General features: G+C 38.0%; 1 protein-coding gene across 1 annotated transcript in view; it reads left to right on the top strand.

Moving 5' to 3' along the window:
- The window catches only part of sorcs3a (sortilin related VPS10 domain containing receptor 3a), a gene marked incomplete at both ends in the record, with an annotated part of 238476 nt that overhangs the window by 185649 nt on the left and 35146 nt on the right, over positions 1–17681 (top strand). The window contains 7 exons of the mRNA XM_079422243.1: positions 3043–3189; positions 6381–6483; positions 8925–9001; positions 10324–10415; positions 13209–13316; positions 13963–14080; positions 14159–14292. Of these exons, the coding sequence (XP_079278369.1) occupies positions 3043–3189; positions 6381–6483; positions 8925–9001; positions 10324–10415; positions 13209–13316; positions 13963–14080; positions 14159–14292 (779 nt within the window). The remainder of the gene's footprint in view (positions 1–3042; positions 3190–6380; positions 6484–8924; positions 9002–10323; positions 10416–13208; positions 13317–13962; positions 14081–14158; positions 14293–17681) is intronic.

Below are 17681 nucleotides of genomic sequence, written 5' to 3'. Positions count from 1 at the left end.
ACGAGTCGGCTGCCTCCCCCCTGTCCATCATCACCACCCCGTCCTGTATTCGCCGCCCTTCACCAGGCTCCCGACAGGAGTGGGTGTGTGAGAGAGGAGGGGCGCTGAAACAGCCAGGGCTGGCGGCGTGTGATGAGGCGCACCTGACGTGAATAGAGCCTCATCACCGCCGCCGTTAAATGCCGAACGCGCCTCTCCTCGGGAGACCGGTCTCTTCCCGTGCATGCACGCTGGTGTCCTCGTGGGTCCAGGAAGGGAGCATCGAGGAGGACTGCCGCACCCGTTAGGCGGCTGACGGGCCAGGATGCCGGGCCGCCGAATCCCCCAGAAGCGCCGGGATTCCGCAGATGGACGAAGCCGCGCCAGAGACGCCGCCGCCACTCGCTCCCGGCCCCGAGAGGGGAGCGCGTGCGGCCACCGGACTCCGCCCCTTCCCTGGACCCTTCCCTCCTGAACACTGCCCTCCTACACAGCCCCGCAGCACGACGAGGACACCAGATCCCTGTTTATTTTGGACACTTTTCCCCCTTTTGGACACTTTATTTTAATATATTGTTTAATAAAAACCTCTCCGAGGTGTGACGCCACGCCCACTGTGTCTGTCGTTGGCTCCTCCCGCCACAGTGGTGGAGAATGCGGGCAGGCGGAGCCTAGACAGCGCAGTTGGGCAACATCTGATGACGTCATCCCCTCTCGCTCGCAAAAAAAAGCCGTGGAACCCGCACGGGGACAGAGGAACGACGGGGACAGCCTCCCAGCCACCGAAGGGGTAAGTGACGTTCTTTCTATTGGTCATTTACCCTGTGGCTGGTTGAGGCTGACAACTAATATCCGGTTTCTCTGTCCCGGTTCCGGCGCGGTGCGAGAGGGAGAGTTGCCCGGAGAGGAATCCCTGCCCCGCCCACTCCGACCGCTGGAGCCTGGTTGAGGAAGGTAGCACTCCCGCGTGGGCGGCGACCCTCGGACGGGGATGTCGCTTGGGGGGGGGGATGTGACGAGTCGGCTGCCTCCCCCCTGTCCATCATCACCACCCCGTCCTGTATTCGCCGCCCTTCACCAGGCTCCCGACAGGAGTGGGTGTGTGAGAGAGGAGGGGCGCTGAAACAGCCAGGGCTGGCGGCGTGTGATGAGGCGCACCTGACGTGAATAGAGCCTCATCACCGCCGCCGTTAAATGCCGAACGCGCCTCTCCTCGGGAGACCGGTCTCTTCCCGTGCATGCACGCTGGTGTCCTCGTGGGTCCAGGAAGGGAGCGTCGAGGAGGACTGCCGCACCCGTTAGGCGGCTGACGGGCCAGGATGCCGGGCCGCCGAATCCCCCAGAAGCGCCGGGATTCCGCAGATGGACGAAGCCGCGCCAGAGACGCCGCCGCCACTCGCTCCCGGCCCCGAGAGGGGAGCGCGTGCGGCCACCGGACTCCGCCCCTTCCCTGGACCCTTCCCTCCTGAACACTGCCCTCCTACACAGCCCCGCAGCACGACGAGGACACCAGATCCCTGTTTATTTTGGACACTTTTCCCCCTTTTGGACACTTTATTTTAATATATTGTTTAATAAAAACCTCTCCGAGGTGTGACGCCACGCCCACTGTGTCTGTCGTTGGCTCCTCCCGCCACAATATTTAAATTAAAACACATGCATGTATATATTTAAGAAAACATGTTATGTTTATATAATAAATATACTTATATATAATATAAAATATAAGAATGTAAACATATAAATGCATATACATGTAAATATTTTCAAAATACATACATGCATGTGTTTGTATTTATATATACATAATAAATAAACACAGTACACATATATTATGTAAACAAAAACATTTATTTTGGATGCAATTAATCGTCATTAATTGTTTGACAGCACTAATAAATAATAACAAGAATAAATAAATATAAATTGTCTATAAAATTATATATTTTTTCACAATATTACAATTTATTCATTAATCTATTAAATAAATGCAGCCTTTGTGCACATAAGAAACGTCTATGAAAAACATTAAAATAAATAAATAAGAAATATATACATTAATCTAAAAAAATATATTCAAACTTTTGAATGGTAGTATAAAATGGAATCAAAAGGTTTATGGTCAATTAAAAATATATAAGTGTCATTGCTTTACATTAAATGTCAAACTAAGCATGCAAATAAATTATGTTGAGTTTTTCTTAGACATTTTTATTTGCATCTGGTCTAAAAGTTTATTATAAGTGGATATACAACATAATTTCCCAAAGTTGCCACTAGTTTTCTATTCGTCTTTCCTCCCAGTCTATCATGGCTGGTCACCAACATATGATGCACTCCAAACAGCTTTTTAAATAGTTTACACAGCAAGATCTTCTTGGTCATTTTACTCTTACAGAAATATTTCAGGCTAGAGATCTTTGCTTTGTTTGCTCAGTTGCTCTTTTGATTGTTTGCATAGATAGCGCTGGACACAGACTCCTGATGAATTCAGGCGAGCAGCTGATCCGCTCACTGAAGTATGACCCGATTTGCAGAGCATGCTGAATATGAACCGCTCTACCACAACCAGTACATCCATCTTCTTCCAGGAGAACATTGGAATGGAGAGATGGAAGCTAAAGGATAATAAATAATTACCGCTGTGATTGACACGTCTGGCCAGCGGAGGAGGGGACCTCATTAGCCGTGTCCATCCAATGCGGCTCCGTCACTGTGACACTGTCAAATGCAGTCCCTATTAGTGCCACTTACAGACTCGGACCCTGCCTTAGAGCATGCTTCGCTAGCGGGGTGCGATTTAAAACGGGTCGCTAGCACCACTGTCACCATTCAATATTGCTAAGTTTGGGCTTGTTTTAAGCCGAGGATGAGCAGCCTGGCACTGGGTTAGATGCTTGTCAGCTAGAGTAATAGCATGTCAGAGAGCTTGGGCTATCGTAGAGTGGGTGCTAGTGTCTGTGTAATTAAGAGACTTCATTAGATGACAGTCCGAAGTGCTGAATGCTGAATGTAGATGTTCATGTTCATATTTGTATCATATTTCTTCCCCCTTGTTCCCAGGTAGCAGGGATTGAAGGTATGCTCATCGCTAATAGGAAGGTGGAGAACCAAGTGAAGACGTACATTACTTACAACAAGGGCCGGGACTGGAGGCTTTTGCAGGCGCCCACTACTGACCTGGCAGGAAATCCCATTCATTGTGTGCTGGTAAGAAACACATGGGTGGGATGGATTGTTTGTTTGGATTATTTATTTACTTACTTACAACTAACAAAATTTATGTTAGTGAGTGAACTATTCCTATTCCTGTAACTTGGCCAGTTTGTTATTCTTGTTAATAATTAATATAATAAACTTATTTTTATTTTATTTTATTTTAACACATTGTTTATTTTTTTTACATTGGTGAACTACTCCTATAACTTTGTTAGTTTGATATTCATGTTAATCATGACTAAAATATATACAATTATTGTATTTTATTTTATAACAACATATTTTTTTATAAGTGAGTGAACTATTATCTTAACCTGGTCAGATTTGTATTCCTGTTAATCATTACTAAATTACCTACTATTTAATTTAATTTAATTTAATTTTATTTTATTTTATTTTATTTTATTTTATTTTATTTTATTTTATTTTATTTTATTTTATTTTATTTTATTTTATTTTATTTTATTTTATTTTAGTGAGTGAACTATTCCTTAAACTATTCATTTAATTATTTCAAGGTAATATTCTTTCTCCAACGGATTTGATTAAAGGCAACAGACTCTTTAATGCATAATCAGAAATAATATAAGATCTACTCAAGTAATACCTTTTTATTATTTGCAAATGGGAAATAGTTTCAGTGTATTGATATGCATAGAGAATCATTCATATTTAGCAGCCATATCATGTTTAGAGGCAAAATAATAACATCCAGGCCAAAGAAACACGCACACAGAAAGCTCCAGCAGACTGAAGAGGCTGTAATAGTCCTCTGCTTTGACACTCTCATTAGCCTCCTATAATCCTTACCATTACCGACTCGAAATCCTGTTGCCTTTGCCTTCCACATAATAATGTCAAGCCACCTATTGAGGGGGTGAAAAGAACAATTTGTGGTGCATGGAGAGCAGATATAATTCTGGTTTTGTTATGTTGGAGGTCCCAGGAGAGTTGCTTCTCCGCTTTAATGTCAAATCCCTGTCTTTTGCTGGTAATGACTGTAAAAGGCAATTAACATTCACAGTTAGGGTAGCAGTCTTGACAGAGGGCACTTCAAAACATGATTATATTGCATTATTTGTCCCTTTTTTGGTGGAAAGTGCAGTCAATATGTTATTGTTATTCATTTGAGCATTTCAAGCTGTTATCTTTCTAGTGTTGGATAAATGAGTACATGATACCCACTATTGCACTCAGTAATAAAACATCACAGCTACAGTACCCTTTATTACAAAACCAAACACATACTTCTACAAGTCATGGGTGGAGGCTCTCTACATTTGTAAGCATCAAAGCTATATGTTATTTCTGAGTTTTTACTAACACAGACCAATCAGCTGGAAGATTTAGGCTACAATTCAGCAACAGTAAAATGAAATCAAATCCTACTTTATTTGGAAATTGTATAAATTTGACTCTGCGTTAATATTATTATAAATTTGTCAAATACATTACCATTCAAAAATTTGATTCAGGATTTGTTAAATGTTCTTAAAAGAAGCCTTTTAAGGTCACCAAGGCTGCATTTATTTGATCAAAAATACAATAAAATATTATGAAATATTATTAAAATTTAAAATAGCGGTTTTCTTTTTTAATGTATTTAAAAAAATAATTTATTCCTATGATGCAAAGCTGAAATTTCAGCATCATTACTTCAGTCTACAGTGTCACATGATACTTCAGAGATCATTCTAAAATGCAGATTTGCTGCTCAAAAAACATTTATTATCAATGCTGAGAAAAGTTATGCTGCATAATATTTTTTTCGAAATGGAGTTTTTTTTCCCAATTGTTTTTATAGAATTTTATGTTATTTATTTATTTAAATTTTTTGATAACTTAAAAAAGCCTTTACTGTCACCTGTCACTTTTGATCAGTTTAATGCATTTAAAGTTGACAATGAAAGAAAATTATGAAAATTAAGTTTTCAAAAAAATAACACTTTATTTTAAGGTTTCCTTGTTACACGTTACATGTACTGACTATTATAATAATAATAAATTCTGCATAATTACATGCAATTAACCCTAAGCCAAACCCTAACCATGTAGTTAATTAATATTACTCAGTACTCAAATGTATAATTACACTGTAACAAAGACACCTTAAAATAAAGTTTATCCAATATTTTTATTTTATTATAAACTTCCACAAAATTTTCATTTTTGAGTGAACAATTGCTATTACTATTAAGTGGCTGTACCACGTGATAAAAACTGAAATAGAGCATCTGCGACGTGCCATCGGCTGCTTCCAGTGCAGACAGCTGATCATAATGAGCACGATTTCGTTTTGACGAGTCACGTCACACCATAGTGTTATGCTGCTTTGCAATCCGGGAAATCAACTTCCTACTTTGAAAAGTGTAATAGAATCCCACTTAAACTTGGAAACATAAATTCATCCCTCAAGTCAATGTGTATCTTTCTTGCACCTCAAGAAATGCAAACCATTATAAGCAAACAAAATACATCAACGAGTCATAGTTCCTACATTATGTGATAAAAATGTTTGCAGATGTTAGCAGAGACAGGTGTGATCCTGTATGTTGATAATTATGCCCCTATAGAACATGTTAACATTGTACAGAAATGTTTATTCTCTGTAATTTGGTTGCTAGACATCTTCTTTGTTTATAGTCGAACACCTGCTAAGAGAAGATTATGATTGGCATTTTGTTTTGTATCATCTGGCCTTTATGGTTTAAAATAAGACATATCAGGTTGGAATATTCTACATCTGAATTCAAACGGAACACAGAATTATTCCCACAACAGCTATAATTTTCTAAATTCTGTTTGTGTTGCCTTGAAATTAACTTGATTTGGCTGAGTTTGCTTTGTAGATTTATCATCTTGATTTACCTGAGCGGTGTTATTTTGTTTACACGCAGATATCCGACGGCAAGATTAACGGTATCCGGTATGCAATAGATCACCCAGCGTTATCCATGTTTCTCCAGGGTCATGACAGTGAATTATAGGAGTTGTTTCTGTATTATGAATTGTGTAATATTAAGCATAAAGTCGCCTGCATTATGGCCAACGCAACAGCACTCGTGCGCTTATTGTCTTAGACTTTCTCATGCCTGCGGGATCACGTCGGCTTCTTTTGATTGACAGCTACATAATAGCTTTGTTGTGGCTAATGGAAGATGTGTCACTTTCTCTCTGCTCAGCCGTTTTGCTCGCTGCACCTACAACTGCAGATGTCAGAGAACCCGTACCTCTCAGGCTCCATCTCGACCAAGAGCTCGGCGCCGGGAGTCATCGTGGCTACAGGTAAATGAAAACACGAGCAGCATGTGTGGGACTGTCATGTTCGGCCGCTGTTGGGTGTGTTAGCATGTATGTAAGAAATTTAAACATCGCTTGTTACGTCAGGCTGGTCACTAAGGATGCTTTCACGCCAGAGCTTTTGCTGCAGACCATTATGTTTGTTTGCAGTCAGCATTTGGTCCGTTTAGTTGGATTTTGGAACCAATTGAAAATGTAATTTGGAATACGATTCGACCTGGTTATGAGAAAATCACCCTAAATCACAAATACAATCAACTTTTAAATGGATAGTTCACCTAAAAATGAAAATTATTTAAGCCTACTCATCCTTTCTGTCTTCTCTGGAACGTGAAATAGGCTTTTTTGAGAAATTTGGAAGTCAGTGATGAACAAAATATTTTGGTTACCAACATACTTCAAAATGCCTGTTTTGTTCAGAAGAAAAAAATGCATGTTTGAGTAAACGATGATAGCTAATTTTTGGGTGAACGGTCTATAATGTAGGCCTAGAATTTGCATCTTTGACTTCACCTGGTCAGTTTGGTATAAAACATCCCAAACTTTTGATATGTATTATTATTATGGTATTTCTTTTCTTTGAACTATTCCTGTGGACTATTCCTTTAACATGGTCAGTTTGTTATTCATGTTAATCATTACAGAAATACCTACAATTATTTTATTGATTATTTTACATTGTTACATATATTTTTAGTGCATGAACTATATATACTTAGTTTGTTATTCATGTTAATAATTAACATGAACGGCGGGTATGAGTCAGCGGCGATCCGGTGGGCTTGTCTCAGCGGCGATCCGGCGGGCTTGACTCCCCGCGAACGGCAGCATGACTTGGGGGAGTCGCGGACGGTGGGTGGGCTTTCCCCACGGGCCGTGGCGTAACTCCTGCGAATGGCGGGCAAAACCAAGAACAAAAAAAACTCTAGAAAAACTGCACAAAACAAAACGAGGTGAAGGGACGACGCTTACTGTATGGTCTGGTCTTCTGTTACGGTGCACACAGCAGGGAGGATCAAGGACACGCAGACACGAGGACTAAACTAAAATAACATTTTTAATGAAGACAGGGCAGGACAATGCAAACTCACAGACATCAAACACCGGGGGTAACGAGTAGACCAAATGCCATAACACTGAACAGACAGGACTATAAATACACAGGTGAATCAGAGATATTGAGACAAACACAGCTAGACAAGGATTAACTAATGATCACAGTAGACGAGGACAGGAAACAAACCAAATATGGGCATGGAAACACAAGACACACACAACAGAGGTCTGACAATGATTGTAGACCACATATTTGTAAAATTATTATGGAACAAAGAAAATATTTTGAACATCAAGTGTTTTCACATAAACTTTCAAAAACTTAAACAAAATATATAAACATATAGCAGTATTAATATTCATTTCTCATACACTTGTTCTGTACTTTAATGAGTGGTCTGGTGTCAAATATTTGTCATCTTATGTGCAATCACTTTTAAAATAGCCCCTTGTTTTAAATGTACAAAAGTTCTTTAAACATGAACAGCTCTCTCATTTCACATTCCCAGCGGGGTTGCTGTTAGAGTTGTCACTTGAAGGAAACAAACTAATTTCTCACAGGTAACTGAAGGAAATACAATCACTTCCCTTCAGTTCATTGTGACAGTCTTAGAACAGGGCAACAGCACACAGCGGAGGCGACTGTGGGTGGGTTTACGCTAGTCATGATGTTTCTGTGCATAGGCGTAAAACAACACAACTACAATACACAAGAGTAGAAGTCGTGGCACTCATACCTTATCTTCCTCTTGTAATCTCTTCTGTAATCCAGAGTCATTAGAGGGAAAACATATTGCTCAGAAGTTTCTTTTTAATATTTCATTTAAGTAACTTTGATCTAAAATGCACACAATGAGACAATTGGTGATATGTATGAAAGTATGGAAATATAAAATGAGTATGGGTATCATAGCTCAAATCATTTGGTCTTGGATGAGATATTTGATAAGAATTGTTTGATTTCATACTGTGGCACTTGAATTTTTTAATTCCAGACATTTGTGTCTTGGTAATTTTGAGCACAGTGTGAGACATCAAGATTTTTTCTTCTCAGAACCTCCATTTAACCTCATTGCTGTTTGGAAACAACCATTTTTTTTGTCCAGTATGCTTGTGTGTGAGGATTGTGGGCTCAAGAACATGCCAGTCAGAGCTGAGTTTGTTTGTATGCATGCTGTGAGTATATTGAGTTTGTATGAGCATGGATTGAGCAAATATTGAACCGTGCTGCCTGACCTCAATTACAAAAGCTGCTTATTCAAGTACAAATACACATTTGTTGATTTATGAATTTTGAATGTGCTATGTTGGTGTTCGACATTGTTTCATTATTTAACACACATATTTTTGGGATTTGGTTCGTTTCCCAGGAAATATTGGCTCTGAGCTGTCTTACAATAATGTGGCGATGTTCATTTCATCAGATACAGGCAACAACTGGAGACAGGTATGGTTGGTTCACACTGGTTCATACTTCCCATTTAGCCACTTGATAGCAACAACATTTTATCAAGTAAACTCACAGAGGTTTTTTTTATTGTGATACACTTCTGTTGAGTAACCAGGGAAATACCAGAAGTGGCACATTCCATGGATGAGAATCCATTAAATGCATTATAAGACCGTTTTGCAAGGCTGCATGGCATATAAAAGTTTGGCATTTGAAAATATAAAAAAATCATAATAAAGCATAATGCTATTGTGAATTCACAAACATTATGCTTCAAATAAATATATGTGAAGCAGGTTTAATGTATGCACTTTAATTATGTACATGCATGTAGATTATGTACTTGCGTTTCAGAACAGCTCTATTCACAGTAAATGCTGCTCCACACAAACTGTTAACAATGTGAGGAGCGTCTCAATCTCCATCTCTGCCTATTGTTGTCAGTTCACATTTATTTTACCGTTCATCTGGGAACGCAATGTGCACCATGTCATCAGATTTGTAAATTATTTATAAACCTACGCAAACACAGAAGAACACATCAAATTCTTTATCCAAGTGTTCATCGTGATTTCAAAATAAAAGTTTAAACCCTCGCTTTGAGTTATGTTTTGATGTCCACATATTCTAGAAATTACAGTGGCTGTAGCATTTCTCTTGTAAAGAAAGGGGCAAATATTCAAGATAAAGTGGACATTTGAATTAAAAGTTGTTTAGTCAATATTTAAACAAGAATTAGATTGCGCAGTACAGGGTAAAAACAATTGTCAGGCTGTTGGCGCCCCCTGCAGGCATTATAATGCGTAATGTACATTAGCTCTATTGTTTATAATACATTATGTATTTTTTTTTCTGTCATTCTAAAGACTGTTGTTCGCTTAGGTCTATTTGTATGACCACGAAAAAAATAACTATAATTATCCGATTACTCGATTAATGGTCAGAATAATCAACCGATTACTCGATTACCAAAATAATCATTACTGACAGCCCTAATCTTGAGATAGAAGAATTAACCACAAATCTTATATTTCAGGCATTATACCAAAAACCCATTAAAAAACAAATAACAACAAAAAACATTGATTCAGAACGATGGAACCAGAAGTGCTTAAATGCTAACTTTGGCGGGGTTTTGTCCTTCAAAAATACGTCATCTCTGTAGAACTCCAAAAAGGTTAAACCAGAGTACAAAAACTAGAAAAAAACTTCTGCATGACTGTGAGGAAACTACACAAATTTCTACACAAAAGTGCCTATTTGAGCCTATTTGTGCAATAAAATGAAAATAACCCCATGTTGTTCTTCCCATGATGCAGATTTTTGAGGAAGAGCACAACGTGTGGTTTTTGGACAAAGGTGGAGCTTTGGTTGCTGTGAAGCAGCCCACTGTGCCCACTAGACATCTTTGGTAGGTGAAAATAAGCTTGCTTCTGCCAGGTTTATTCATGCTGGTTTGGTGAAATTCCTGCTTCAGTTACTTCGGTCGGCACTCCATCTGTCTGACAGGGTCAGTTCTGTGCTATTAAGATCGTTGAGGGGGAAAAAAAATCAATCGTTGGGTTGGTGTTGATCGAACATGCTCCCCACAAGAACAAAAATGAAACGGCAGGACACAAAGGCTGCCAAATAACAGATTGGAATCAAGTTGTACGTGGTGCACCATGGGAAGTGTTCCATATTAAAGCTTCCCACTTATCCCCCCGAGTTCACACATTGGTTCCTTCTTCAAATTGGCCCTCCCTGGTTTTGCTTCAGTGATGTTTAATCCTCCCGAGTCTCAAATCTTTTCTCTCTTATCACTCAAAGCGTTTGGCTTTAGTTTTAGGCCCACTGAAGTGTGGCACCTTCATTTTTTAGTTCTCTTAAACAACTCAAGCGAGACTTGGAGGGCAGTCATGTAATTTCCTGAGAGTATGACTTCAAATAACAGCTTTGACTGTATGTTCTCTTAATGGATACATGTCAACACTACCTCCGACTGTTGCTTTTAGCAGACCGGAGACAACTTGGAAGCAGTGCCATTGTGCATCGTTGCAACCTTGTCACACATGCTAGCCTACTGTTTGCACCTGTGAAATGATGTTGATAAGCTGTCAGAAAGTATCATGATCAGACTTGAAGGAAGAAAGTTCTCTAGCTTTTACTTGCTTCTATTCCCTCCCACATTTGTAGACATTAAGATCTTGAAACATTGCTATTCTCTGTATGTTTTCATGTTGCATCTAGTTTTCTTCGAGCTCTGCTTTTCCTTTTTTGTCTTTATTGTACTTTTACTGGGTTTTATGTATCTCTACATTTTTGTTATATCTTATTCTCTCTAAAATAGATTATTCAAAGTGTAGTTCAGCCATAAATGGAAATTCTGTCATCTTACATTTCCAAACCTGCATGCAGTGCTGGGTAGTAACTGATTACATAATCTGGATTACATAATTAATAACACATAAATTAAGTACTTGTAATTAGATTATATTGCATTTACAAATACTCATAATCAGACTACAGGCTACTTTTTTTATTGATTATGTGATTACATTCACACAATAGCACTGCATATTATTGATTCTTTTTCATTTTTGAAATATACCTTTCTAAAATAGAATTATAATGAAATACATTTAGAAAATTGCCACACAGCATTTAACCACTGGATTTGCAAAAATCACTTTAGTTTTTATTTGAGTTCCCATTTTACCAGATTTTTAGATAATGAGTTAACAATTAAAGGTGCCATAGAGTGGAAAACTGTATTTACCTTGGCATAGTTGAAACATAAGTGTGCTGTACATGGAAATGACATACCGTGAACCTCATACACCATTGTTTCCTCCTTCTTCTAAATCTTGTGTGTACAAAAGACCACCGAAAAAAGAGAGATGGTCCTCACTGCAGAACACAAGATCCAGGGAGTGTGGTTGGATCTAGATCCAACTCCTCCCACCTTACATAGACCTAAATCTACCCGTCTCCACCCCCTGATCCCTAAACCCACCCATAAACCTACTAATCTCCACCCCCTAGATAGATGTAGATCCAACCCCGCCCCCTGGATTTTTCTTCTGCAGTGAGGGGCTACTGGAAAAAGAGGCGAATCCCAACACCAACTGTGACATTACAGTCGGGATCACTAATGTTTACGCCCCCAACATTTGCATAACGTAAATGTCCATGTTCTAGACCAGCCAGATCTGCACAGCCGAATCATTGATGCAGTGTTGCCAGATATTGCTATTAAAACAAACAAAAACTGATAAATAAATACAAATAAACCAAATTTATTTCAAATCTTTTTGCAATTAAGATAAGTTAAAGATATCGCTGACCCTAAACTGCAACATCCTACTTTCCAACCAATTTTCTAGAGTGTCAAAAAGAGTGAAAAGACAAGTCCAAAACAATTATAACAGCTGAATCTGGCAACACAGAGGCTGCGTTCGTGCCCTCTCTCACAACTCACTCTCAAGCCTCGTTCTCACCGCCAGCGTCTCGCAGCAATCATGTTCACACCCCGGACACTAATCATTCTTGCAAAATCTCTCAAAATCTGTATCTTCGTCTGATACAGGCTCAAACATATAAGGTTGGATGAATTTTTGCCCTTACCTAAGCCATATACCTTCTATATAGATATCAGATTACAATTTAAAATATTGCATCAATGCATTCTATAGCACCTTTAAGCAACATATTTAAGTGTTCTTGGTTCTCTGATGTTGGTTAATGGTCTCATAACATGCAGGTAAACACATTTTTGTAATATATTGTTTATAGTAAGTTTTTTACTTTAAGTTTCTATTTTAAAATTATTTATTTATTTAAACTCACAACCCCCCTGCAGTTCCTTTACAAATCCCAGTTTAGGAAACCTTGATGTACATTCATGTATATTTTCAATATTTTCATTCATGTTTATTTTGCAATGCATTGATACATTCATGTATCAATATATTTTCTTTGTATTTTTATATCAATGCTATGCAAGAATATCCTATTTGAATCAATGTGATAAACAAGTTAGGTTGAAGGTAATCTAAAAGTAGTCAACAAATTAGTTACCTAAAATGTGTTTTTAATGTAATCTGGAATCAATAAGAGACTACAATTTTCAAGTATTCTACCCAGCACTGCATGCACAACATTCTTTTGTTTGTTTGTAGTTTTGTCATCCATTGACATTTGAACATCTCAATGTGTTCTGCAGGATCAGCTTTGATGAAGGTCATCAGTGGACTCGTCACAGTTTCTCAGCCATGCCGCTGTTCGTGGACGGTGTTCTGGTGGAGGCAGGTGCAGAAAATCAGATCATGACGTAAGTCTATAGAGGTTTGATTTTGACCACCGTCTTTCTCTCACACATGCACACAGCCTGTGCGTCCTCATTATGCCCTATTTATTACAGAAGAATAGATTCCTCTGAGCTCTAAAAACCTGTTCGTTCAAGAGATACACTCGTGAGGAAAGGTTAATTAATCAGACACTTAAGCTAATGTTGTTGGTCTCAGTGAACCAATAACAATTCTCATTATGTCTCAGTGCTGGTATATAGTTTAATAGGGTTGTATTGTACTTTTTAATTATTACTTTGAACACAAATAAAACAAAAATATATCTGTAAAAACAGGACTGAAAACAGAAATGAAATTAACAGGAAATTATTGTTAAAATAAACTAAAACAGGGATCTGCATAAGGATCTGCAGAGCTGTAGGTGCTACACACAGATATAAACAGCACAAGTTGTACCCCCATATTGTACAATGTATAGGATACAAGGAGCAATTTCAGAAATAGCTAATGAAGTAACCCAGGAATGCTCAATCCGGTCTCTGGAGATGTACCTTTTTGCAAAGTTTAAGTCCAATGCTTACACGTCTGGATCAGTTAATGAAAGTTTCCTGGTTCACTTGAAAATGAGTGAGCAGTATGAGAATTAAACATTTCTGTTTCAATTGGCAGGTTTTTTGGACACTTCAGTCATCGTTCTGAATGGCAGCTTATCAAAATTGACTACAAGTCCATATTCACCAGAAGGTGCACAGAGGGAGACTACCAAACCTGGCACCTGCATAACCAGGTAAAATGAAAAACAAGCAAAAACACAATTTCTAAATTGTAATATAGGTTGCAACTGACTTAGATATGATTTTCTTAGGGTGAGCCATGCATAATGGGTCAAAAGCAGATCTACATGAAGCGTCGTCCAGGAAACTACTGCATGGTGGGATGGGACAACTCGAGGATCCTGTCTGCAGAACCGTGCATTTGCAGAGCACACGACTTTGAATGGTGAGTGAACAGCACGCTTAATAAAATGAATGCAGCTAAAGATCCACCCACTGATCCGATAGCTACATCAGTGATTTCCTGCAGGTATATCTTTTCTCGTGATTCTAGAAGAATTGTCTTGAATGGTTTAATTTACTTTAGACTGACTGTGTTATTAATTTGATCTGACTCCAATTAAAGAAGGTCTCAAATGTAGACTGATTCTAATTATATGCTGATCATCATTTTAGATGTGATCTTAATTTAGATATTTGATTATTATTATGGGCATATTATGGTTCATTCACTTTGCTAGTGACAGTCTCACAAACTGGCCAGTCTGAACATAATCAGAGTTTAAGTTTACAACTAAAATTATTAAGTTTGGCCGCCACATGCTTGCTCAAAACAAAATAGTATAGCCATGTGCAAGAAATGACTACACTTATTCAGTTAGTATGTATTAAATTGATCAAAAGTGGCATTAAAACATTTACTGTATAATGGTATAACATATTTATATTTCAAATAAATGCTGTTCTTTTGAATTCATATTCATTAAAAATCCTGCATTACAGTTTCCACAAAAATATGAATTAGCAACTGTTTCTAAAATGTATAATAATAGGACAGGTGCCTTAAGCAGCAAATCCAGATATGATTTCTGAAGGATCATGTGACACCGAAGAGTGATGATGCTAAAAATTCAGCTAATACATTACAAGTTACAATGCATTAAAATAGAAAACAGTTATTTTAAGTTGTAATAATATTTCACAATATATTACTATATTTGTACTGTATTTTTTACTGCATTTTTATTTATTTATTGGATAAATAAATGCCAATTTGGTGAACATAAGAGACTTATGCTCAAACTTTTATTGGTGATCAATTTATTAAATCAGTGTAAACCAGTTCACAGATGCTCAATACACAACATCAGATATTTATTTGATGAGTCAATATATCAAACCGTTCAAACAGAGCAAACAAAAAGTGCAGTCTAGATGTTCTTGCGCTTTATAGTTTTGTTGTTTTGTGTCCTACTCTGCTCTTTAGGTGGGATCACATGTATTTATAAAATCATATGGTCTTCATGTTCTGTTCACTGGCGATCCGGAAGCTGTTTTCAAAGATCTCAGAATAGACTTCTACACCAGTGGACTGGTTAACCCCCTCTGTAGGGTCAGTGTAGGTGGGAAAGGTGCTTTTATTGAGGATCAAGATGCATGATTCAGACAGTCTCTGGGCTTTTAAAGGCCACAGGGCTGAGAGGAGAAGAAGAGAAGATCGAGGTTCTTTATCATCGTAGTCTGTTGTTATCTGTCTGGAGGTTCTTTAAAGTATATATAAATACCTCGGGATCTACATCATTTATCACATTCACAGAGAAGTGTTTTATCTTTTTTCAACAATGCACAGTGCATCCTTACTTTGTCTTTAATATGTTCTCCTGTTCTGTTTGATCTTGTTTTGCAGCAAATGGTACAGTTACAAATCTCAGTGAAGGGATCTTAACATGCTTTCAGATATGTGTTCATTTGTCTTCTCTATATGCAAGTAGTCCCCAGGTTGCCTTTTGAGATGTATTGTGTGTCTTTAATTTGCCCAGTACTTTGATTCTAATACTGGAATTTTTCATTAAGCAATGCTTTGTTCAAAATATGAAAGGAATGGACCCCCTCAAAAGACCCCCTTCTAAAATATAAAAAAAGCTGATTTTTTTCATACATAGAGAAACAGTTTTACTGTGTGAGAAATGTGCTATTTCTTTCTTTCTTTCTTTCTTTCTTTCTTTCTTTTGTAACGTAATAAAAACGTAATATTAATATGTAATTTAAAGAAATAGTTTAATTTAGCTCAAAGGGAATCATTTATGATTTTATAGGGATTTGAACAGAATCACTGTTACGGCAATTCACTGAACGAGCCGTATAACAGACTCTGTACTGGATATTAAAATCCAAAATATAGTGAAAACACTATTAAATAGCACAGTAACAAGATCGGCAGATTAAGACATTAACTTGTGAGCACAAAACACAAGATATTTATCTTTTCAATATAAATAAGATTTTATTTATATAAACCTAAGACATAAGCTAATCTAGCACATGAACACAAGCATTCACACAGGATGAGTTTAAGAGAATGGAAATGTGAAATCCCAAGTTTACAGCAATATGTTCAATTGCATAGACCTGAACAACCATCAATCACTTATTTAACCCTCGCTTTGAGTTTCTCAATGAGGCTAAAATTTATATTAACTGCACCAATTCAGTTAGAACCTGGAGGTACTTGCTTGCTTTGCTAAGGGAATCCCTTTTGTTGTCGTCGTTGTAGAAAGGGGGTTCCCTGAACTGTCTGATTGGCTGGAAGTTCAATAGTCTTTGAAGTGAGGTCTTGGGCGTTGGCTGAGGATGAGGAGTTGGTCTGGTTGAAGTTTGAAGCGGGTGGAGTTGGAGCTGAACTTTGCAGCAAACTTACATTAGAACACGAAACTCCACGTAAAGAAAAGAAACTAAAGTAAGAGAATAAGAATAAAAGGATGTAACGAGACTAGGTTGGTTTTCTTTTCATTATGGTAGCAGCTGGCACGTGGGCCAGAGCACGCTCAAAGAGCAGCGTCAAAACTCGGTGGCAAAAGAGAAGAAAAGGAGAAGGGTGACCAAGAGAGCATTTTTAAGAAGAAGAGGGACTAAGAGAGCATTTTTAAGAAGAAGAGATGACTAAGAGACCATTTTTAAGAAGAAGAGAGTAACTAAGAGAAAGTTTGATGGTGTCCTGAGTTTTTAAACTCGGCTTCTGGACACATCCCCTCTGGTGTCTTGACCAACTAGGCTATTATCTTAGCTAGGGGTGTTCCTTCCATCATAAATCAGTATATCATCAGTCACATGGTCCAAATTTTACAGGCCCTTGCAAAGTATACTTTTGGACATGATTTCTATAACAAGACTATGATGCATTTGACAAAGAATTGATTGGAAGAAACATTTAAAGCATGAATTTTCAAACTCATACATACCAAACATGAATATTACCCTTTAAGGCTTAAGCTATTCAATACTTATTAAAAGCAAGACATACACAATGAGTGATTAAAACATGGATAGTCTAATATGTGGGTTACAAACATAATATGGGGTTCTGCATAGAAATGTCCTTTTAGGATGATTTTATGTGCATATGAAAAAGAAAGTCTTTGTGTAGTTCTATGGCGAACGAAGGCATGTTCTTTAGACAAAGGAATTTTGGTTTGGTCTGTCTTTTATGTGTGGAGACCTGCCCAAGAGAGTCTGTAGCTCGTGATTTTCTATCACAGGTTTACATGTGACGGCCATCTCTTTGACCATCAGTCTTGATTACTTGCCCCAAATTTGACAGTCTCTTTCCTGAATTGG

This window comes from Barbus barbus (assembly GCF_936440315.1).
Source record: "Barbus barbus genome assembly, chromosome: 7".
Classification (NCBI taxonomy): domain Eukaryota; kingdom Metazoa; phylum Chordata; class Actinopteri; order Cypriniformes; family Cyprinidae; genus Barbus; species Barbus barbus.
This window is presented reverse-complemented; position numbering and strand designations above follow the sequence as displayed.